Source organism: Mesocricetus auratus, unplaced genomic scaffold (genome assembly GCF_017639785.1).
Source record: "Mesocricetus auratus isolate SY011 unplaced genomic scaffold, BCM_Maur_2.0 Super-Scaffold_100676, whole genome shotgun sequence".
NCBI lineage: Eukaryota > Metazoa > Chordata > Mammalia > Rodentia > Cricetidae > Mesocricetus > Mesocricetus auratus.
Window position 1 is genome coordinate 132,035,725 of NW_024429266.1, and position 25,385 is coordinate 132,061,109.

Consider the following 25,385-nt stretch of genomic DNA (forward strand, 5'->3'; position numbering starts at 1 on the left):
GTTGGGGTCACCATCAGCTACATAACAAGTTTAAGGTTTGCCTGGGCTGTCTAAGGCCCTGTCCATCCACCCTACCACACACAAAGACACAAAAAGAAAGCTCAATAGGTATTTTTCATGCAAGAAAAAACCCCATGGCCCAGTGAGAGGGCTCAGTGGTTAAAGCTGCTAATCTTCCAACTCTGACACCCTGAGTTCGAACCCTGGGCCCACAAGATGGAAGAGAAAAATGGACTCCCAAACGTTGTCCTCTGACCTCCACATGCCCCTATGACTGTGCCCTGCACACACACAAATAAATCAATTAATAAATATAATTCATTTTTAATTTGTGTGTGTGTGTGTGTGTGTGTGTGTGTGTGTGTGTGTGTGAGTGAGTGAGGCCAGAGGCCAGAGGCCAGAAGAGGGTGTTGTGAGCCACTCTATATGGGTGCTGGGATCTGAACTTGGGTCCTCTGCAGGATCAGGAAGTTCTCTTAATTGTTGAGCCATCTTTCCAGCCCTCCAAAAATTTTTCTTAAAGTCCTGAGATCTCTACACATTATTTAGTTTTTAGTTTTCTACTTTATAAGAAAAAGAAATCTAAAAGCATTGATCATTTTTGACAACATGATGGCTTGATATACAGATATGTTAATGATACTTTTTTTTCTTTTTTTTTCTTTTTTTGGTTTTTACGAGACAGGGTTTCTCTGTATTGTTTTAGAGGCTATCGGTCCAGCCTGGCCTCGAACTCACAGAGATCCACCTGCCTCTGCCTCCCGAGTGCTGGGATTAAAGGCATGCGCCACCAACGCCCGGCTAAGATACTATTTTTGTTAGCATTTAATTCAAGAATTATGCTGGCCTGCCCTTGGGGACCTAGCAGAATATATCACCAACCACAACCACTCCCTATGCACATGGGCTTGCTAGCATTTCAAGCACCAATGCTAGCCTGCCCACAGGGTCCTCAGCTGTAGCCACTAAGAGCATCCCCTGTGTGCATGCATTGTCAGCATTCAGACAGATACCTGGCCAGCTCAGGGTCCTATGGCTGCTACATCACTGTGTAGTCTGTGTGCATGTGCTACATTGCTGCATAGTCTCTGTGCACATGCGCTAAGCCCCCTTTACCCATTCCCCCTTCTGCTCCTTTGAAGAGGCAGACAGGCTTTTGTGTTTCATGCTTCCAACCGCTCTCCCTTTTTCCCCAATAAACCTCCAATGTGAGGGTTCCTTGTACAATGTGATTCGCCCTCACCACCACTAAACTACAACAATTTTCAATATCATAATACATACTCGATGTTCCTTACAGTAACCATCCTGATGTTACTACATCCATCCCATTTCATAAAACATTGAAAAACAAAGCTCAGAGCTATGATTTTCTTGAAGTGCAGTCCTACTGTGTGATTAAAAACTTGCCTGACTGTACTGTGTGTATCCACTATGGAACCTTTTCCACGGTTGTATGTGTACTTCCTTTATAGACAAGCTGTTCATAAAATATGGCAAGTCTCAAACTCTTTGGTCTAATGTTCCTTCCATATTTATTTTGGTTTTTCGAGGCAGGGTTTCTCTATGGCTTTGGAGGCTGTCCTGGAACTAGCTCTTGTAGACCAGGCTAGTCTCGAACTCACAGAGATCCACCTGCCTCTGCCTCCCGAGTGCTGGGATTAAAGGCGTGCACCACCAATGCCCGGCTTCCATGTTTATTTTTGAAATCCTTTATTACATTTCTTTATTATGCCTTTGTGAAGCATATACATAGCACAGTGCAAGTGTGGAGGTCAGGGGACAACTTTCATGACTTGGTTCTCTCCTTCGACCATATGGGTGGCAGGCACCAAACTCAGGGTGGCAAGCTTGTAGACAAGTGTCTTCACTCCCTGAGCTCCAAGGATATGTATATCCATCCATATGTCTTAGTCAGTGTTCTACTGCTATGAAGAGAAACCATGACCATGGCAACTCTTTTAAAGAATAACATTTAAGAAGAAGAAGATAGCGAGAAGGAGAAAGAAAGAGAATTTCCAATTAATAATAAACCTAGTCCATGATAGCATGACATGTTATCAAGATACAAGAGAATCTTTTTACATAATTGCAAATCTCTTTAATTTCCAGCTTAGTAGCAGACAACTATATTTTTATATTTGCTTCTTTGTTAAATATATTGCATTGTTGACAGGCATGGTAGCTAGCGACTGTAGTCCCAGCATGGGGAGATAGAGGCCAGCCTTGGCTACATTGTGATTTCAAGGCCAGCCTGAAATATATGAGACCAGTTTCAGAGAAACAAAATGAACAAACAAAAATTATATTGCATTTTTGGTTCCGTTATATGAAGAAAATTCAACCCTATAGTAATTGGGAAAGGGAGGGATATTTTAGTGGCCTTTTGCTTTGTTTTGACATTGCCCCCAATTAAGTGTAACTTTCTGGAAGGGCCTGCAACTAAAGAAATTAACATCTTTCAAACATTTTTATTTATTGTTGTGTTTTTATTTTGTTTTCTTTGTGTCAGGGTCTCACCATGTGGCCCTGGCTGGCCTGGAACTTGCTTTGTAGACCAGCTGGCCTCAAACTCACAGAGCTCTGCCTGCCTTTGCCTCTCAAGTGCTAGAATTAAAGGCATGTACCACTCTGCCCTTATTTTTATTTATGTATTTATGTGTGTGCTTGCTTGTGTTCCCCGTTTGTGCAGTACCCACAGAGAGTAGAAGAGAGTGTTGGATTCCTTGGAACTAGAGTGGTTGTGAGCTATCCAGTGTGGATGCTGGGATCTGAACCCCAGTCCTCTGTAAAAATAGCAAGTGCTCTTTCTTAATGACTGAGCCATCTTGCCAGCTCCAGCAATGAACATTCTATACTCTGTTGCATTAACATCCACTAGCTGTCTTGCCTTTTACTATAACAACTTGGTTTTCTGACTTTTCTAGGAAATATAGATCTGAGTTATTAATATATAGTATATTGGAAAAATTCAATTTGTCACTACCATCATTAATTTAATCAGAAGCTGTTGGTTGGTTTGGATTGGGTTTTGGTGTTAAGAATTTAGGGTTTCCTGTACAATAAGCTAGCCTTCCACTGTGCTACCCACCCAGCCCTTAAGCATCCTTCTAAGTACTAGAAACTGCATGTTGACTCTTGTAAACAGCCTACCTAGTTCTCTAATTTTCACTTGAAAACTCAAATTTTATCACAAATACTGTCAGTTCTTATTGAAGTGAAAAGTCTACTTTGTTCTTTTTGAGGAAATGTCTGGAATATACCAAGTCTAATTGCTACTGTTGGTTTCAGTTGGTGTTGAACAAAATGAAGCCATTAAAACAGAGCAGATAATTCAGTACACACAAGTGCTGCTCCCTAGACTTGCTTCAGACATACTTAACATGTGGCAAGTGCTTAACACACTTCTAGCTAGTCATAAGAACAGGAAAAAGATAGTCCTGAGGGTCAAGATTTCATAAAATTTGTCATGTTCGTTGCTTTAGATATTTTTTATTTCTCTCTCTGTGTGTGTCTCTGTCTGTCTCTGTGTGTCTCTACATCATATGCTCCTCCCCATTCTCTTTCCTTCCTGCTCTCCCTTGCCCCCCTGCCTTCTTTCAGCAGAGTCTTGGAGAGCCCAGGCTCTCCTAGAAATCACAGTCCTCATGAGGGTTGGGCTTACAGGTATTCACCAGAGCCCTACTATCGTTTTAGTGCTAAGGATTAAATGTGAGTTCTTGGACATGCTAGGTGTGTGCTCTGCCACTGGGCTTTATCCCCAGGCCCATCAAGAACAGTCTTCTGTTCGTTTGATGTTACTGTGTACACCAGGCTGGCCTGGAACTCACAGAGATTCACCTGCCTCTGCCAAGAATGTTCTTTTTGTTTTGTTTTGTTTTGTTTTTCGAGACAGGGTTTCTCTGTGGCTTTGGAGGCTGTCCTGGAACTTGCTCTGTAGACCAGGCTGGCCTCGAACTCACAGAGATCCACCTGCCTCTGCCTCCCGAGTGCTGGGATTAAAGGCGTGCGTCACCAACGCCCGGCTCAAGAATGTTCTTAAGCTGGACATTGTGTCACCCTCCTGTAATCCCCTAATTCAAGAGGCAGAGGCAGGAGGATCACTACAGGTTCAAGGCTAGCATAATCTTGAGGCCAGTCAGGGCTGTATAGGTATACTCTGCCTGAAAAATCCAGAAAAAAAAATTTCTGTTGCTCAGAATGTGCAGCAGTGAGGAACACAGGGTCTGTTAGGCACTAGGAGTGTCAGCATGTGCTGTTCTTACACACTCAGAACATGTAGCAACATTAACAGGACCAGTCAAATCCAATTTTGAAAACTAAATGACCTTCTGCAAGAAATTCACAGACCATGCTTTTAAGGGTTGCTGACTTAATTGGTGACAGAAATATACTAAGGACATTTGAGATTATAAACATATTTTTCCAGAGACAGGAATGCACTATGAGTTGGATTCATCTGTTACTCATACAAATCAATGTCTAGAAATTATGTTCAGAAGTTGGACAAGGGTTGGATGTGGTAGCATGCACCTTTAATCCTAGTACTGAGGAGGCAGAGGCAGTTGGATCTCTTTGAGTTTAAGGTCAGCCTGATCTACATAGTGAGTTACAGGCCAGCTAAGGCTACACGTATAGTAAGTCTCTGTCTCAAAAAAACCCAAAAAACAACAAACAAACAAACGAAAAACAGGCAAAATACTACTATAAAAATGCCTTGAACTGCAAGTAGCACCTTCCAAGAACTTCTGGAGCAGTGTTTTATGAAGACCCTAGTCATCCTAGTGGCTATTATTTCCGACTGTAAATACAGTGATTAGTGGGTAGCCATCATATAAGAGGAGGGCTAGTTGCAGTGGGCAGGAAGAATTGGCATGGACATACAGCAGGTGTCCCCCCAGTGACAATAAATAGATGTGTGACTCCACATGGGTCTTCCTGTGCTGGACACTTGGCTTCTCTCAACTTTCATATGTAGCTTTCAAACCTGCAGCAGGTTTAGCTGTCAGGACCTGAGTTGCTCTCTGCAGCAGCATTAAAGATCCTATTAGTTTACTAAGATGAAGGGTAAAGTACTGGATAGACAGGTCATTTAAGCTCTTGCTGATTGAAGAATTGATTGTGGGTCACATGTACATGGACTAGAAATCGAAGCTTCTTTAGACTTTGTGGTGTTGTGGGAGTGGGACAAGAATATGGGACTTTCGGTACTAGTCATGGAAGCCTAGTCAGTTTGCTGTAAATGGCCAGACATGGTTCTGCACACCTGCAATCTCTGAATTCCAAAGGCTGAGACGGGAATAATGATTTCTAGACCAGCCTGGGTCATACAGTGAGAACCTGTCTCAAAGGACACACACGAAGCTAGGCAGATGGTACATGTCTTAAGCACAGTACTTGGGGCAAAGACTCGAGGGATAGTGAGATAAAAGAATTCAAGGTCATTCTTGGATATGTAGTGACTTCAAGGCCAACGTGGATTACATGAAACCTTATCTCAAAAGTAAACAAAGACCAAAAAAAGAAGCTTGTATAAACTGACAAGGTAAAGTGCTTGCTGCAAGATTATGAGGACATGAGTTGGGATCTCCCAGCACCCAGGTGATAGCTGGGTATAATGATAAAGTCTTATAATCCCAGTGCAGGGGAAGTGAAGACTGGAGGGTCCTAAGACTTTCTGGTCAGCGGAATTGTCTCAAACAGGAGGTACACAGTGATTGAAAAAGATACTCAAGGTTGACCTGGCCTCCACTTACACATGCACACAGGTGTATACCCCCCCAAACACCCCAAATGCATACATGCACATAACCCATATGCATACACACTATTTTTTTCGTTAAAAGTGAAAATTCATTACACATCATCACACTAGGTTCAGATTTCATTGTGTCCTAGCATGTTCTGATGTCATGAACTCTCTGTTCCAAAGGGGTCTACAAACTAGTGTATTATTTTATTGTTTCGTGTGTTTTATTTTGTAGTGTGTTGCTTTATTTGTGTTTTGACTATGTCAGTGAAATTCCTGATGTATAATGGAGAGTGATAGCTCCATTAGGAACAAATATCTTGTATTATATTTAGAATTGCATGTGGCAGGAAGGTTGAGGTGTCTCGGGACACACATCTCATTTGCCACTCCTTCCTGTTTACAAGGCACCTACAAAACTTCCTCAAAAGAATGTTGATACGAAACCAACCTACAACTGTGCCTCCAAGTGTGTTTTAGGATGACTAGGGAACCTGGATTTGGTCTGTGAGCTTTAACAGATTGTGTTCACTAGGTAATGAACCCACTATTTTGGGGGGGCAGCCAGTAACTAAGACTTGTGTTTTAAATTCTCACAACGACCTCCTGATGTGAAATCTTTTGCTTTTCCTCTGGTAATTTAAATACAGGTTCAGTTTTGGAAAAGTATGGAGATTTGGCTTAAAATTTCATAAATACCATTTGTTCTGTAGTGGGTTTTTGTTTGTTTTGAGGTCTCTGGACACCTTTGGGCCACACTTAAATGTGAGTAGGCTACAACTGCCAACGTGGCTTAGTGGTGACTGTCAAGCAGCTTGCTGCTAAGCCTGAGGACCTGTGTTTGGTCCAAACCCATATGATGAAGAGAGAACTCAAGTTGTCCTCTGACCTCCACCACCCTCATGCCATGACATGTGTATGTTCACACAGACATATTAAATGAATGTAAGTAAAGAACAAAATCTCAGTTGAGGGCCGGGCGTGGAGGCACTCACTTGTCTTCAATCACAGCATTCAGGAAACAGAAGCAAGTAAGAAATCTGTGAGTTCAAAGGCAACCTGGTCTACATAGTGAGTTCCAGGCCAGCTAAGGCTACAAAGTGAAGACCCTGTCTCAATCAACCAACCAAATAAATAAATTTCAATAGACTAAATGTTTTTGTGCTCTTATTTCTGTGTCTTGGGACACTTTTATTAATACACAGGCAACCCTTACTTTTATTTAGGATGCCTTTATGAAGAACATCTCCAAGTGTATATATGTGTGAACTTAGATAGCTACTTGTATCTTTTTATTACTTAGACTTTAGACATATTGTTTTCTGTTTTTGGACTGTGCTCCCTTTCCCTCCTAAAAAGAACAAAGAACTCTATTGTTAGTCTATACTTAGAATTCAGAGTTTTATTTTATCTTAGGTATGGTTTTCCCCAGGAGACGAGCCTTTCTGTTTCAAATAGGTGCATAAACAGACGGCATACGCAGACAGCAGTGACTTGGTGCTCTTGGGGAAGAGAGGGTGTTTCATTAGCTTGCCTCCACTCTTACTGGCACAGGGGCTTCCTGCCTCTGTCATCACAGTACTAGGATTACAGGCAGGCACCACCACACTGGTTTGGTGGGACACCTTTGAAAAGATATACCTAGAGCTGAGCATGGTGCCACACACCTCTAATGCAAGCACTTGATAATCCCAGCACTGAAGAAGCTGAGGCAGGACGATTATGGATTTGAAGCCAGCATAGGCTACATGGTTGTCAAGTGTGTGTACACACCACATAAATAGCTCACCTTTCATAGTTACTAATTATGATCTGTTCACAAATAGCTCATTCACAGAAACTGAGTATTATTTTATTAGAACTCAGCTAGGCATGGGTGGGGTATGTCTGTAATCTCAGGATTTGGTTCAAGGTCAACCTGGACTGCATAGTGAGACACTGTCTTAACCCCCACCCATTTTCCCTCAAAAAAACAAGACAAGCTTCTCTCTCTCTCTCTCTCTCTCTCTCTCTCTCTCTCTCTCTCTCTCTCTCTCTCTCTCTCTCTCTCTCTCTCTCTCTCTTCTGAGTAATGCTGGGGACTGAACTTGGGCCTTGTGCTAGCTAACTTTCTAGATGTATCTGAGAAGTGGGAACCACAATTGTGAGAATGCCCTATAGGCATTTCCTTCATCAGCAATTGATCTCACCCATTGTGGCTGGTACACCTCTATGCAAGTGGCCCTGGGTATATAAGAAAGCTGGGTGAACAGCCAGTAAACAGCATTCTTCGTCTCCTCTGCTTCAGGCCTGCCTCCATGGTCCGTCAGTGATGGAGTATGAGCTGAGAGTTGTAAGATGAAATAAACTTCTCCAAGTTGCTCTTGATGATGGTGATTCATCACAGCAATGCGAAAGGAACTCAGACAAGCCTTGTGAACTCTAGGCAAGAGCTCTACTGCCGAGTCCTTTGCAGTCTCTGAGAGGTTGCCTACCTTAGGGCTAGAGCGAGCTCAACAGTTAAGAACACTGGCTGCTCTTGTTGACCTCTTCTCTCTCCTTTCTCAGTCCCACAAATGCGGGGGTTACAAGCATGCACCAGTGTGCCTGGCCCTCATTTCTCTTCATTTGAACATTGAAAGGTGCTTTTTGAATCAGCCAAGTCATCAGCTATGAATTCTGTTTTGAAGAGTAACTGTCAATTATGCAGCGAGCCTATATCTAAATGCTTAATTGCTTTTAATTATAGAAATGAAACCGTTGTGATTCAGTTTTTTTTAAGCCCTTGGTGTAGCTGAGAGCAATTCTGTGAACTAATTTATTCTAGCACACATGCTGGCAAATGAGAAATTGAGATTACCCCACAGCTATTGTTTAGGAAATGGACTCTTCCTGTGCATTGTTTTCCTATTTTGTAAGTGTCAGAGGGAAGACAGAGATGGTTATTAGAACTGCTGTTCTTTCATCAAGAATGAGACAGCTCTGCTTAAACAAATACTGCAGTCATTTTCCTTGTGGCAGTTTATAGGTTTGTTCTCGAGATTAATTCACAATTTTGAAGATAATAAACACCAGATCATTTCCGAAGTGTTTTATTGTCTACATTTTAGCTTTTATTTTTTTATGGGTACTGTGTGCATGTGTGTGTGTATGGGCTGAGGGCACACGTGCCACAGCATTGGTGTGGAGGTGGAGTCAGTTCTCTCCTTTCACTTTTATATGGGTTCCAGACTTGAACTCTGGACGTCAGGCTTGCGGGGCAGTTATTTTCCCTACGGAGCCATCCGCTGGGCTCCTTCTCTACGTTTTCTTTTGAGCACTTAACTGTGGGTGTGTCCTAGTAACTGGATGTGTCCCAGAAGTTCTCATAACCCCTCCTGCTGGAACATCAGCTCTTGTCAGCCGTGAAGCCCCTCCCTCATCTTTGAGTCACAATCCCCAGGGATTCCTTAGCAATCATATTTTTATTTCCCCATAGTAGCAATTTTGGCATTTAAGGGGAAATTAAGACAGTATTTCTTAGTACAATAATCTTAGGGCTTATTTTTAATTTTTTAATTTATCTGTTTGTTTTTGTTTTTCTGAGATAGGATTTCTCTGTGTAGCTCTGCTTGTCCTGGAACTCACTTTGTATAGACCAGGCTAGCCTCATCACAGAGATCCACCTGCCTCTGCCTTCCAAGTACTGGGATTAAAGTCGTACACCACCACCTCTGGCTTAGGGCTTCTTTTTATTAAGTCATAAATAATAAAGTAGTGCGGTCAGTTGTTCATCTGGTTGTATAGTCAATAGTTCATTTTGGTTAAGTAACAGGTGTGATGGCACAGGCTTGTGATCCCAGTGGTCTAAATATGGAGGCAGGAGAATCAAAGTTCAGTATCATCTTTGACCACATAGAAGGTTCAAGGCCAGCCTGGACTACATGAGACCCTGTCTCAAAATTTTAAAAAGTTACCGTTTTATGTCCTATGTATAGCACATCATCTTTATAGGATTAAAATATTTTTTAAAATATAACTTCTGGGTTCTGGAGAGATGACTCAGCAGGCTGCTCTCCCAGAGGACCTAGGTTTGATTCCTAAACCCATCAAAACCATCTGTAACTCAAGAAAGTTTAGAGCTTTGTCTCTGTTAGTGGAGCCAGCGAAACCCAGGGGCTTCCTGAGGTTTCTTTTTTCTTTGCAATATTCCATACAATTGCAGACACAGTCTCAGCCAGGCGTCATACCTGTAATCCCAGCATGGGGGTCGGGGCTGGCACTCAGGAAGGAGGACTGCTATGAGTTCAAGGCAAGCCAGGGCTACATAGCAAAAAAAGTCTCTAAATAAATAAGTACTTCAGTCTTCTTGCTCATTCTTTTCTCCCTTTCCAAACTCTTGTAGCTTTTTTGTTGTTGTTGTTGTTGTTGTTAAAGATACCCCACTGGTTATGAATATATTTGTGCTTTCTCTACTAATAATTATAATTCCTCATATATTTCATCTAGGTTGATAATCCATCAGCCTTGTGCCATTCTGCATGTTGTGAGCATTTAACAACATGTATCAGATGGCCCCAGTGGAGATAGCCACAGGAACCAAACATAACACAGGCAAACCCAAGCCATCGCTGTGGTGGGGTGTGGCGGTCACTCAGTTGTGGAAGGGCTGGCAGGATGGCTCAGCTGGTAGAGACCTGCCACCAAGCCCTGAGCTTGACTCCTGGAACCCACATGGTGGAAGAAGAGAACTGGTTACTTGAGGTTGTCTTATGACCTCATTCATGGTGGCGTGTATGCCCCGCCCACTAAACATTGATTTTTAGATAAATAAACAAATAGTTGTGGGGTAATTATGAAAATCAACTGAAATAAGTCAGTGTAAGTATAAAACATGGGTGTCAGTTTTTATCTGAGGTCTCCCAGCAAGTGTGCAGTGGTGTGAGAATCCTAAGGAATGGCGCTGGCTGAGGTGCAGAGCGGTCTGTCATGCGTCTTGGCTTCAGATGAAGCAAGTGCTGTCTAGGAAAGCAGCTGTTCTGTCTGGGTAAGCAGTGTCCAGCTTAGTGTTTTTGATGAATACTGTCCACCTACTTTGCCCCTCCCTAGTATTAATGAGTCCTCACTCTCGGCTCTTTGCACCTTTGTTGTTACTGTAGTGTGCTGTAGATGCCCCTGTTGTGATGGAGGTGGACAGGGCTGTGTTCCCCTTGGGAGGTGCTCCAGGGCAATGGTCTTTTCCAGCTGTTTTCATTGTTCTCTTGGTTCCTGTTTGTTGAACAACATGTGATAGTTTCATCCTTGTCCCACAATCTCTTCACCTTTTCCTTCTTCATTCTTTCGCATGCCTGCATCCGTAACTATCCTGGTCAGGGTATTTCCTGTTGGGTTACAGAGCAGACCGGCATCACTAAGTCAACTACACGAGCCATTTTCAACTTTTAGTCACACTGTGTTTAGTCACTGCTGGATACAACTTTGGGGATTTGGTGATAGTTTTAATGTCTCAGTCACTTACTGACAAAACAGCTGTGTATAGACATCTGACTTCCAAAGCAGGATAAGTGGAAATTCTTTCTAGAAAAAGAAAACTTAGCAAATAAGTACAGAATAAGGGAAATAATTAGAAATCAATATTTTATTATGTTTAGATGAATAATAGGTTCATCAACTAATACTACAATGAAAAATTGATGAGACATTTTAAGTGGGGAAATTGGACTGACTGTTTGGTAGCAACATTACTAAAAGTGGAGCAGGCAAATACTATGCACCTTATAATATGACATAACACAGGAGTCACCAAGCTTTGTGTGTGAAGGTCCAGATGGTCAATACCTTAGGTATGGACGGACACGTGATCTCTGTTGCTATTATAACATTATTGTAATTATAGTGAACTTTGCAGTTGGAACTCAGGAGTGACCACTGATAATATGCAAATGAAATAATGTGACTGGGTTATAATAAGACTTTTCTTAATGAAACTGATTGGGTAAACTTAGCCTATGTAGTTCAGAGTCCTTCCGTACTAGGAAACAGCGCCCATTAGGAAGTACACAATCCCGGAAATGGGATAAAAGAAGAAGTTAAAGAATGTGTGACCTTGTATAGGCCGTAGAACCCTTTTGCAGAAAAGGGACTGGTGGGACTAGAAAGGGCTCAGGGGCTACTCTTGCAGAGGACCCAGATTCAATTCCCAGCACCCACATAGTGGCTCCCAATGTCTGTCACTCCAGTCCCAGAGGTTCTGATGCCCTCTTCTGACCTCCTCAGTCACCAAGCACACATGGGGTGCACAGACACATGCTCAGGTCATGCGCCCATATATGTAGAATAAGATGAAAATAACTTTAAAAAATGTTAAGAAGAAGAGGAATCAAAGAGGCTCTTACTGGACTGTGGGAAAATCAGATAGGATGTGTATGTGTGGAATTCCTCACTGTTAAGTTTATCTTTGGGACAATCTGGGAGATGAGCATCCTGATGTTTTTATTGACCACCTGGCAAAGTATCAGTAATTATTGGAAATCAATACCCTGGGGCTGTTGTATTGGCCTGGTTACATATCATGTTTGAAAAATCTCATAGTAAGTTAAAGGTGGAATATGGCCACGTAGAAAGTAAGGAAGAGCTAAATGAAAAACAGCCCCATGCAGCTGGAAGATTCCCCCCCCCCCCATGTTCATTTTAATGTTTCTTTTTCCTCATCTTCAACCAAGGTTCCTGTTTTCCAGTGACAATCAGAGTTCTCATTTCCACCTTGGTGTTTCAGACAGCAGTTCCGATTACACATGTACATGTGTTCTGCTCAGCTCTCTGTTCTAACAGAAGTCAAATGACTTCACTCAGCTGTTAATTCTTGGTAACTGCACAGAAAAGGGCTCTAGATCTTCCTTCAGTAGTGAGCTTGCTAGCCATTGTGACAGATCTTTTGTTTTAAAATTGTGAACAGGGAAAATCAAATAGAGGAAATAAATACAAAACAGCAAGAATTTATCTTTTTTTTAATGGCCAGAGGGAACACAAGCCCCATGATTAGCTAGAGCCGCAGAGCAGCGGATCAGAACAAATAACTGCTCACAGGGACAGATGGTGGAATGCGGTTGCGCATCACCCGGCACCGAAACCTACATTTTTGTTCTTCCATCAAGAGATTCAGAGCTGACTGTCAGGGTGACTCATTCCTTTGCTTAGAGGATGAGGTAATGGTATTGTGAGGGATGATGTCATCTCTACCTGAACTGCATGCATATAGATAGCTGCTTGAGCTCTCCAGGAAAAGCACCATCTGCTTTCATATCCACAGCCTGAAAGGCTTTGCAGAGATTGGTGCAAAGGTCACCACCTCAAGTATGACTCATAAGCAGCCAATCAGCAAAGAGCAGGTACTGAAAAAAAATAAACTTCTAAAATCATAATCCAGAAGTGTGACAGAATGATTCAATACTGAATCACAATTCTTCTATCTTATGCTTTGTGCTTACTGAGTTATACCACCGTTGAGGCTTTAACTCTGAAAATAAAGCCATTTATTCAGTATGGTCAGTCATCTCAAACCATCTTGGTTGTTTAAAACATCTAATTGGAGACTAATTTTCTGTTGCTTTGGAGATACATGGGTCTTCCAGCCAGGTGGTTTTTGAATTTCAGCCCACATTAGTCTGACAGCTGCTCTCTGCAGTTAGGAGCCTATGCATTCCTTCAGAACTAGCGGCTACTTCAGGGGGAAAGAGTTCCTAGTGGAAGAGGAAACCTGTCAGGAAACGCTCGCTGCTGTGGCAGACCCACCGAGTCTTCCTTTGGTACACTGCTCCTTACCCCCTTTGAATCTACTGTAATTTGAACCTGCCAGTCGGCTGTGTAGAGTGTCAGATTGCTAACATAGGATGGAGAAGACAAACAACAGAAAATACTTGACTTCTTTATTTGTATCTTAAAGTGGCGTAGCATCTACATATTGTTATTGTATAGTATCTATGTCACAACACAAGCTTGTTTTAATGACAACTTTATGTCAGACATTCTACAAATACAAAGTTAACTGCTGTAAAAATAAGCTGCTGTTGCCCAGAAGTATCAGGAAGGGGGTTGGAGAGGTGGCTCAGAGGTTAAGAGCACTGACTACTCTTCCAGAGGTCTTGAGTTCAATTCCTAGCAACCACGTGGTGGCTGACAACCATTTACAATTCAGTCTGGTGTAATAAATAAATAAATCTTTTAAAAAAAAAAAGAGGTATCAGGAAGGAGACTGCAGAAATGGCTCAGTGGTTGTGAGCACTGAGTGTTCTTTCAGAGAACCTGGGCTCAGTTCAGCCTACAGCTGCCCATAATTCACTCATGTAATGCACAGATACATATGCAGGCAAGACACCAGTACACATAAAATAAATTTTAAAAGAGAGAGCGACAAAGAGATATAAGGAAGCAAAGAATAAATAGTAATTTTAAACTAAGCAATATCAGGTAGCATACATTCCAGTATCTTTGGAGAACTTATTTTAAAAAGTCAGATATTAGCTAGATATGATGGCACGTGCCTGGTAATCACAGCACTTGGGAAATACACAGAAGGGTTGCTCTAAGTTTGAGGCTAGCCTGGGCTACATAGCAAGTACTAGGACAGCCTGGTCTACAACATGGAAGCTGTTTTAAAACCTCAACAGAAGCCACATAAATATCATTGTAAAATTTCTGCCTAGAATTAACATTGATAATTCTTTTTTAATTAATTATTTTATATTCCCATCCCAGTTCCCCCTCCCTCCTCTCCTCACACTCTCCCCTTCTTCCCCCATCTCACCTCCCATCCGCCCCTCAGAGTAACACTGATAATTCTTGTCTGATCTAAACTTTACTCTCATGGTTACAAAATGCTGATTTTTCCAAATTCTAATCTTCAGATTTTTATTTTTATTGGTATTTATTCTATTTTATTGGTATTTATTTTTTATTGGTCCTAACTCAGGAATTCCTCAATTTTTTTTCTTAGCAACACTTACTATTGGTTTTGTTGTAATAAGATGGGAATGGCTCACCCTGTACTAGACTTCTCCTTGGCCCTAGACTCAGACATTTCCTCTTTGATAGAAAACTTAAAATCTCGACTTTAGGGTTGAGTGTATTAGCAGTCACTGGATACAACCAAATTATAAACATTTCTGTGCCTGGTTATTTCTACAATAAACACTTTTGAGAACATAATAGGGTCTCAGCTTTAGCTACCACAGGAAGTCACTCAGGGCTGGGAACGATGTAGTCCAGTGGCAGAGCACCCAGCAAAACAGATACAGAGTGAGCTGGAGAGATGGTTCAGCGGTTAAGAGCACTGGCTGCACTGGGCAGTGGTGGCGCACGCCTTTAATCCCAGTATGGAGGCAGAGGCAGGCGGATCTCTGTGAGTTCCAGGCCAGCCTGGTCTACAGAGTGAGTTCTGGGACAGCCAGGACTATAGTGTGAAAACCCTGTCTCAAAAACCAAAAACACCACCAACAACAAAAAAGCACTGACTGCTCTTGCAAGAGGCCTGGGTTCAGGTCCCAGTGCCCACATGGCAACTCACAGTCTAACACCCTCTTCTGACCTCTGTAAGCACTGCATACACGTGGTACACACACACACACACACACACACTCACGCACGCGGGGGGGGGGGGAATGGACACATTAAAAAGAATAAATCTAAGAAAACAGAATAAAAGCAAAGTAGAGAGGCTGGGGAGTAGAGCACTAGACCGTTGCCTGGGTGCCTGAGACCTTTGGTTCAGCCTCTAGCACCTAAAAAGAAAAAAGCACTGTACTATGGGACAGAAAGTTTTCTGTCAGCAAGTGTCTACTGTCGGTATTTTTCTTAGATTTTGAAGCAGATAAGTGATGCCAGGTGGAAGGCAGGTAGGGTTTTAGTGGGCAGTTGTATAAGGAATGGTAATTGTTTGGTTAAGTAACCACGCCAGATTTCTGCTTACACTGGAAAAAAGAAAAAACAAGTGACAGAAAGGTTACTGGAGGTCACACAGGACTTTGAATGTCCTCTACAGGACTTCAAGCTCTTAGGATTTAAGGTCTTTAGTAAGAAGATACTAAAGAGTCATTGAAGATTTTTCAGTGTTGTCATAACAAGTTTAACTGACCCAGAGTGATTAATCTAAAAGATACATCAGCTTAGACTGAAGGAATTTCCAGTTGAGATCTGTAAAGAGGTTATTATAACAGACCATGTCAGACATAAGGATTTGAACTAGAGTATGAAGTGAATTAGGACTGTGGTCTCCACTGTCCTACAGACCCCAGTGTTAAGGCAGAGATACAGGAAACAAAGAGAATGAGTTGAATGCCAACTTAGAACTACTTAAAGCCTGCTGCTTCAGGAACAAAGGAATCCAGGGGAATTCTGTGATTAAGCAATAAGGTTGGATTCTCTTTAAAGGGTTTTGTCTTTAACTCTTCCATTTTCTCCCTTCACAAAGTTTTAAGCCCGATTGATCAAGATAGAAATTGTGTCACTAAATGGAATTGGTAACATTTTATTTTTAATACCAACAGTAGGTCAGTGCCATGAAGAGCTGTACTAAAATTCCTAAGACGTTCTTGGCTAGAGACCTTGTGTCATACCCCGATTTCCTTTCTTTCACCCATGCTGCCCAGTGAATCCACCATTGAAACCTTCCTGTTATATTGCCCGTCTGACAACTTCCTTCACTGTTAACTCCTCTTATCTTCTGCCTGCTGTCCATGCCTCCACTGTTGTCCCCAACCTGTTCACTTTCTTGCTGGTACCTTAATTACGACCAGGTCATGTCTACCCAGAGACCTTTGCAAGCTTGTTCGACAAACGTCAACATGATCTGCTGCCTCGAATTGAGAGCTTTGCCCTGCTCTTACTAACTTTCTCCGCAGGATCTGCCATGAGTTCTTTGTTGACAGTTCCTTCTCACTCAACCCACATTTTCCTGTCCCTTTAACTGTAATTCTGCTTTCCCCTCATGGTGTCCATCACTCACGTATTACGTCACTTGTTTATGATGCTTGTCCCTAGACACCCGAATTCAGGCTCCATATGGTGATGGGTTTTGTCTGTGTACTTCTCCTGGGCCATCCCTCAAAATTTTGTTTAGCTGGGTTTGGTGGCACACACCTTTAATTCCAGTACTTTTGGGAGTGAGAGGCAGGTGGATCTCTGAGTTTGAGGCCAGCCAGGTCTACAAAGAGAGTTTCAGGACAGCCTGGGCTACAGGGATAAACCCTGTCTCGAAAAACAGATTTTGTTTGAAGAAAGAAGGATGACTGCCTAATTATCAGCTGTCCAACTCACAACAGATTTGAGAAAGTAAACGAAGAAAAGGGAGACTGATTGATTAGCCTCCCTTTTACCCTGTGTTCCCTTCATCTGACAGTAACTGGCTGGAATAACATAGGCCTAGAAAATAATGCATGTTTACCATTTACTAGAAAACCATACTATTCCTTATCATATTGATGGCTATAAAAACAACAGCAACCTATTTTGACTTCAGGCTCGCTCTCTTTTGGTAACTTACTCGTCAGTATGAAACGTTCTTGACCCATAGCAGAGTTTGAGAGAAAAACAAACAAACAAAAAAAAAACAACAGCAAAAAAAAAAAACATACTGGATTGACTGTCAGGCCAGGGAACTGTCGGCCTGTGAAGTGATGGAAGTTCCTTTGTAGTTTACTTCTGGTTGATAGACTTACATTTTTTTTTAAGTTTTATTTATTTATTTATTTATTTATTATGAAAACAACATCCTGCCTCCATGTATGTCTGCATGTCAGAAGAGGGCACCAGATCTCATTATGGATGGTTGTGAGCCACCATGTGGTTGCTGGGAATTGAACTCAGGACCTCTGGAAGAGCAGTCAGGACCTCTGAGCCATCTCTCCAGCCCGACTTATGTTTTTGTATGTGCTGCTCAAAACCCTAGACCTTAGTTATTACTCTTCAAGGTATGAAGCTTCTAAAAACCAGCTTTTGTTTTAGGTGTTTGGGAATAAGATGATAATTCCTTCCCTGGACGGAGACCTCTTCCAGTGGGATCGAGAACGAGAGAGCATGGAGACCGTTCCTTTCACTGTAGAGTCCCTTCTGGAATCTTCATATAAATTTGGAGATGATGTTGTTTTGGTTGGAGGAAAATCTCTCACTACGTATGGACTCAGTGCATATAGTGGAAAGGTGAGTGACAATGTGTGTGGTGTGTTGGAAAACATAGGATTTTAGTCAGAGTCTTACTGTGCGGCTGGCCTAGAGCTTTCTATGGAGATCAGGCTAGCCTTGAACTCGCCAAGATTTCAAGTTGGCAGTTGAGCTTTATTGTAATTTTCCCCTGAGGATTGTTGTGGAATATTCCTTTACACTGTGTGAAGATATGTCACTGTGATTGGTTTAATAAAAAGCTAAACGGCCAATAGCCAGGAAGGATTTTGGGGACAGAGAGGATTCTGGGAAGTAGAAGGCAGAGTCACCAGTGCAGAGGAAGCAGCATGGGCAGTACAGAGAGATGAGGTAAGGAGTCACGTGGCAACACATAAATTAATAATTAATAGAAATGGGTTCATCTATAAGAGCTAGTTACAAACAAGCCCAAGCTATCAGCCAAACTTTCATAATTAATAATTAATAATAAGTCTCTGTGTGGTATTTGGGAGCTGCAGACGGGACAGAACAGTCCACCTACAGAGGATAGAATTTGTTTTAATAAGACTTCAGAGGGATGGAGAGATGGTCCAGCTGTTAAAGGCTCATAGCAAAAACTACAGGAGTAAACATCAGAGCCAGGGTAACAGGAGGAGAATTAAATAATATGGCATGCTGTTCTAGGTGCTTTCGCAGTGCATTATTTTTGAAATCTTTGTAATATTCCTAAGAATTATGCATTTTATTCACATCTTTATAGGTGAAGAACTCTTCAAAGATTAATAATAATTCTGATGATAAGAGTAATTGCTACTTGTTTATCTGATAGAAAGCCTATGCTCACGAAACAGATAAGGAAACAGATTTTAACAGGTTCAGAAACTCCCAGGTCAGATTTGCCTTAGATCAGACTGATAGCAAAGTCATTAATGACCTAACTCTCTTCAACAAGGGATAGGGATAAACCCAGAATCAGCCTGCCAGGGATGGGGTCTGTAATGTAAATCCATCAGCAGGAGTGACTAATTTAAACCATCATTTTAAAACCCACCTTAGCCCCTGGATGTGTAAACATATTCTGTGTAGATTTACACTCTGAGGAGGAAGAATGGGCATGTGGCTCCTTAGGTTCCCACGGCTCGGCAGTCCCTCGTTCAGGTGCCGGGCTCTTCCAACCTCTTGGGCATGCTTCTGTCTTCCCTGCTATCCAGACAGGCCAGTGTTGCTTTTTTCTAAAGAGCAAGGGCTTCGGTCTTCAGTCCCCCCTGATGTTAGTATTCTCCTCTGTAAAACAGCAGGATTGGACCCAATCACCTGATTCTCTGGGATTCCAGCATGTCTTCAGCCTTTTGTGAGGATTTTGGCTTGGATCAAACTGAGGAGCCTCCTTTTCTCTTAAGCCAAAAAGTATTAGAAACGGTTCAAATTTTTCAAAACTGTGTACATAATACTAGGTGGAAATTGTGGGGCTGATTGATTTTCAGCTCATCTGGAACTTAAGTAATGACGTTTTTTCAAAGATACCATTGGTTATCATTTCTTGTATATTCCATGGAATTTCCCAAAATAGGGCTCCAATTATGTTAATTCTTAAAACCACTCACTCCCTGAAATAGATATTACTAGAACTTTCATGGTTATAAGTAATTCATTTTAGGATTTAGTAATCTAACTGATGCTCTTCTCTTGGGTATTTGGGCATTTTTAAAATTTCATTTTACTTTTTAAAATTATAGGTGTGAGCCGGGCGTTGGTGGCGCACGCCTTTAATCCCAGCACTCAGGAGGCAGAGGCAGGCGGATCTCTGTAAATTCGAGACCAGCCTGGACTACCAAGGGAGTTTCAGGACAGCCTCCAAAGCCACAGATAAACCCTGTCTCGAAAAAAACCAAAAAAAAAAAAAAAATTATAGGTGTGGTGGTACTTATCTTTAGTCCCAGTACCAGGGAGGTAGAGGCAGGTGGATCTCTGAATTCAAGGCCAGCCTGGTCTACAAAGCAAGTTCCAGGACAGTCAGAGCTGTTACTGTCTTTAAAAAAAAATAGAGATCTTATGCTTGGAATGATGACACACTTTAATCCCAGCATTTATGAGACAGAGGCTGGTGGACCTCTGTGAGTTCAAAACCAGCTTTGTCTACCCAAGCAGTTCCAGACCAGCCAGGGCTATATGGAGAGAGGGAGGGAGGGAAGGTGTGTGTGTGTGTGTGTGTGTGTGTGTGTGTGTGTGTGTGTGTGTGTGTGTGTGTGTGTGTGTGTGTTGCTTTCTTGGTTCATTTTATATCTGTCTTTTCAGCTGAGGTATATCTGTTCTGCCTTGGGGTGTCGCCGATGGGATAGTGATGAAATGGAGGAAGAGGAAGACATCTTGCTTCTGCAGCGCACACAGAAGACCGTGCGAGCTGTTGGGCCTCGCAGCGGCAGTGAAAAGTGAGTATCAAAGTGTCAGTAATGGCATTATTTAGAAGGTATCTGGATATGGTGGTACACTTTAATCCCCGCAGACCGGTGGATCTCTTGAGTTCTGGCTATGCAGGGGAAACCCTGGGGTTGGGGGGGGGGACTCCTTTAAAGCCAAGATTTCTCACAGACTTTCCTTTGTGGAGTTTCTGTGAATTATTTGTTAACCTAAAAGCACAATATACTTTGAAGAGAAACAAATGCCTTCCTGTGTTAATCCCAAAGATGCAAGGGAAAAGGCCACCAACCCAAATTATCATGACCAAGTTAATTAAAGCAAGCAGTTAAATAAAGCAAGCTTTTTTAATTTGTACATACAAGTGGGGTTTGAGAGGTCTGTGTTGGACCTGAGGTTTCCAAATTGGGGATTTGGGTGCAAAATAGGCGGGGTTACAGGCGCAGAACATACACATAACAAGTTAGTCATAACTACCTCCTGAAACAATGACGTCATTGCAAGTTGGTAGTAACAAGGTAGTGATAACAACAGGTCATCATGGCAAGGTAATCATAACAACTTTGAAACAAAGGTTGGGTTGCAAGATGGTTATAACAACTTTGGAAAGACTGGTTACCATTTCCTGGAACAGGCAATACAGAACCATTTATAGCTAAGGTTACAGGCAGGGCATAGCCCAATCCCTGAGAAACAGATTAGATCATAAGCAGAAATGAACCTAGTTTGTCTTTACTATAAGATGACTTTTAAGCCTATGGTAGAGGCAGGCTGTTTCATCACCTGCTTATAGTGACAAAAACCAAACAGCTTTGCATTGTGTCAGTGACACTTGGCACAGATGACTGAGAGAATTTATTTGATGGCAGGAAACTCTTAACACAAAGTTAATGTGTATTCTTTAATTGTCCAGTGGGTAGTTTCATAGTTTGTCTCGTTAGCCCTGTTTTATTTACCTTTTCATTTTTGTAATGCTGAGGATCAAACCTAACCCTTTGCACATACTAGGCAATGTCCTATCACTGAGCTGCAGTTACAGCTCCCAGTTTTAGAATAATCATCTACTCTGCTTCCTTTAAAAGTACTGTTGATTAGATCTAATGCTTTTTGTTTCTTCAAATAATGAATGTCTTATGTAATTTCTCCACTTAAATATATGATTCAAATATTAGATATGCTGATCCTCTGTCATGGTCAGACTTTCAGCCTGATACACTAAACTCTGAGTTTTCTATATAGAAAAAAATCATTTTAGATCCCATGATGATCTTTGGAAACTGAACCAGACTTGCAGATTTTGTCATCTGATGAGATAGAATTCAGATGTCTCTCCTGAAATTTGTTTTTTCAAACCTGATTTAAGAATATATTTCTTCTTTCTATTTTTGCTGGCCTGTGAATAGAGCTTTGTTACCTGCTGCTCTTTATCCTGCTGAGGCTGTTAATTCTGAAAGCTTAGTGGGAACTCGGCCACCTGGGAGCAGAAGTACAGCTTAGCACATTTGTGAGTTACCAGAACCAGAAGAGTTCTAAACTCTGTGTGTGTGTGTGTGTGTGTGTGTGTGTGTGTGTGTGTGTGTGTGTATTACTAGATTTCAGAACTCCTAAACCATTTTATATCTAAGTGATATGGCATTTTAGTGGCTTTCCTGTTTCTTAACTATAGAGGAAACATTGCTGCTTTAGAACACAGACACCTAGGACTGAGGGAATGACTCGCCATTTCTTGGTTAGTAGAGAGCTGACAGTAGAGTTTAGGTTACTGAAAAAAAAAGCTGAAGTTGTTCTGCAAGGTCATCTTTTCATTAGAATGTAAAATTGATGCATTTACCTTGCCTTTTGTAGTGGGTCATTGGGCAGTGTTTTCTTGCACTTGAATAGAATGTGCTCAAGTGATTAAGGAAGACTGCATGTCACTTCATATTAAGGTGATTTTGTTGTGCTTTATGAAACGTGTCTGTTTTTGAGAGAACATCTGACCATAGTGCTTCCAGACTTCAACCTCAGAATGGTTGTTGCAAAGGATCAGCCACGGTTCTCTCACGCCCTCTTGTGGTGGAAATCAGCATTGCATGCCTTTCCAGAAAGTTATGGTGACTTGTTCTGACAAAATTGCTCTATTTTATTCTTCAGTCTAAAAAACAGTGCTGCGTTTTGTTGTTGTTGTTGGGAGTTTTGGCCCTTTAATTTAAATATAAGATTCTAAAACACACCTTTGTAAATTTAAGGTGGAATTTCAGTGTTGGCCACTTTGAACTTCGGTATATTCCAGACATGGAGACTAGCGTTGGATTTATTGAGAGCACCTTTAAACCTGGTGGAAACAAAGAAGACTCTAAAATTATTTCAGATGTGGAAGAAAAAGAAGGTTCCATGCTGGACACGGTGATAAAGGTTTCCGTTGCTGATTGGAAGGTCATTGCGTTTAGTAAGAAGGGAGGCCACCTGGAATGGGAGTATCAGGTATTTGAGACCACTGACCCAGTGGCTACGTCCCTCTGTCCCTGTTCAATCACACACAGTGCTAGAGGGAGGTAGCTCCATTTTGGCTTCTCAACTTTTCTCTGCTTTAAAACTGTGACTTTTAAGACATTTTGTAGAGCTGGCAAGATGGTTCAGTCAGTAATTACTTGCAGCGAAGCGTGAGAACCTGAGTTCAGATCCCCAGCGCCAACATGAAAAGCTGGGCCTGGGAATCCAGATCCATAACCAGCCCTGGGAAGGAAGAAAAAGGGCAGGTTCATGGAGCTCACTGGCAGGCCATAAACAGTGAGCTCCTGTAGTCGATGAGACCCTGTATCAGACATAAGATGGGGGAACTGAGGAGTTAGGGGCTCAGTGGTCAAGAGCAGTTACTGTTCTTGCAGAGGACTCGGGTTGGATTTCACATGGCTATTCACAGCTGCCCGTAACTTCATTTGCAGGAGATCCAACACCTCTGGCCTCCACAGGCACCAGGTGTGCAGGTGATGCACAAACATACATGCGAGCAAAACACCCATCTTCGTAAAATAAGAGCAAATAAATCAAAGCAACCAAAGACAGCCAGCATCGACACCCAACTTCCACATGCACGCACACACTCACCACACATACACACACAGGAAGAAATAATAGCTAAGTAAATGACATGTACAAGTGGAAACCTCTTAAATACTGCTCACGTTACTAAATGTTTTCCCCTCTCGTCCAGTTTTGTACTCCAATTGCATCTGCGTGGTTGGTGAGGGACGGCAAGGTCATCCCCATCAGTCTGTTTGATGACACAAGTTACACAGCTAATGAAGAAGCTTTGGAAGATGAAGAGGACATTGTAGAGGCTGCTCGAGGTGCCACAGAGAACAGCGTGTACTTAGGTGGGTAGATGTAGCTGGGGAACAGTCCACCGACGCCCAGAGTGCGTCACTGATGAGTCTTCATTTAACCTCTGGGCCTTGCTTTGCACTCCAGCAGTCTCCCCAGCTGTCCAGTTCCGCGATCTAATTAGTCTAGTGTAGTCTTTCGCTTGAGACTTATGTTAGAAAGGCTTAGAGATGCTCTTACTGTGCAGACATAAAATCCTTCCCTTGCATCTGTATAGGTTTGCTCTCCCCTTACAGAGCGTAGTTTATTTCATGGCATCTTTATAGCTTTTCTGAAAAACAGAAAGTTCTCTTGCACTTCTGCCTACTGAGCATATCATACAAATACACTTTGAAATGTTTTTTGTATATATTTAGATTAGTTTGGGTTAATAAATTGTCAACAAAATTATATAAACTATATGCTGCCCATACCTCAACCCAGTCTCCATGAAAAACTGTAATCTGAATGTGTTTGGCGACATGAACAAGTCAAATACATCTTCAATGTATTCATGGAAATAAAGAATTCCCTCCCTTTTGTAAAACAAATGAAAATATTATGCATGTACTGCAATAGCATTTGGCCAAACTGTTAGTCATGGCCCTTGAATTACAGTTGTTTAGGAAAACTACCCTTATGGAGACAGTCATTCCATTTCTTTGAGGCACAGGGAATCTTTTAGTTGTAATGGTTTTCTGTTACTGAAAAGATGCTGTTTATTCAGTGAGGGACATTGTAGAGGCTTTATATAGAGGATGGATATATATATATATATATATATATATGTATGTACATATATATATGTATACATCATACCTTTCCTCTGTATCATGTGTCCTAGTTCCTTCCTTTGTGATGGGTGAATCTCTTACACCTCAGATTCCTCCCAGAGTTCACCTCTCTCCCTAGAAGTCCTGCCTATCCTCTCCCTCCCAACTATTGGCCATTCAGCTCTGTATTAAACCAATCAAAAGGCGCCTTGGCAAAGATATATCTTGACAGTGTACAGTGTACACAAAGACTAACCCACAATACAACAATGTAGAGACTCTATATATCTTGGGTTTTGTTGAACCAAGTGTAAATGTTTTGAGCATCTTCTCTGGAAAGATCTGTGTAGCAAAGAAGGGGAATTCATCTCAGTGCATTAAATGAAAGCCAACTTTTAAGAACTCCATCTCGTGACTGACATGTTTTTGTGGTTGGCCCAGGGATGTACAGAGGCCAGCTGTACCTGCAGTCATCTGTCAGAGTCTCAGAAAAGTTCCCTACAAGCCCAAAGGCCTTGGAGTCTGTCAATGGTGAAAATGCAATTATCCCTCTGCCGACGATCAAATGGAAGCCCTTAATCCGTAAGTCACTTAGGAACTTTACAAATACCACTAAACTTTCTAGTAAGCCAGGTGTGGTAGCACCGGCCTGTAACTCCCAGCATTTGGAAGGTGGAAACAGGAGGTTTGGAGGAATTCAGGGTCCTATTCAGCTACATAGTGAGTCTGAGGTCAGTCTGGGTTACAAGAGACGGCCCTATCTCAGAAAAAGAGCAATTGGGAGCAATTTAATCCAAGCAGTTGGGAGACAGAAGCTGTCTGATCTTTGTAAATTCAAGACCAGCCTGATCTGCACAGTAAGTTCTAGCCAATCAGGGCTACATAGTAAGACCCTGTCTCCAAAACTTTTTTTAGCTACTCAGCAAGTTCCAGGACAGGCTCCAAAACAATACAGAGAAACCCTGTCTCAAAAAAAAAAGACGGAAAAAAAGAAA

At 41.9% G+C, this 25,385-nt stretch overlaps 1 protein-coding gene across 1 annotated transcript in view; it reads left to right on the forward strand.

Moving 5' to 3' along the window:
* Eif2ak3 (eukaryotic translation initiation factor 2 alpha kinase 3) overlaps nucleotides 1–25,385 on the forward strand; it is a 64,854-nt gene that overhangs the window by 15,164 nt on the left and 24,305 nt on the right. Inside the window, exons 3-7 of the mRNA XM_040737825.1 lie at nucleotides 17,705–17,899; nucleotides 20,156–20,289; nucleotides 22,504–22,738; nucleotides 23,469–23,631; nucleotides 24,832–24,972. Of these exons, the coding sequence (XP_040593759.1) occupies nucleotides 17,705–17,899; nucleotides 20,156–20,289; nucleotides 22,504–22,738; nucleotides 23,469–23,631; nucleotides 24,832–24,972 (868 nt within the window). The remainder of the gene's footprint in view (nucleotides 1–17,704; nucleotides 17,900–20,155; nucleotides 20,290–22,503; nucleotides 22,739–23,468; nucleotides 23,632–24,831; nucleotides 24,973–25,385) is intronic.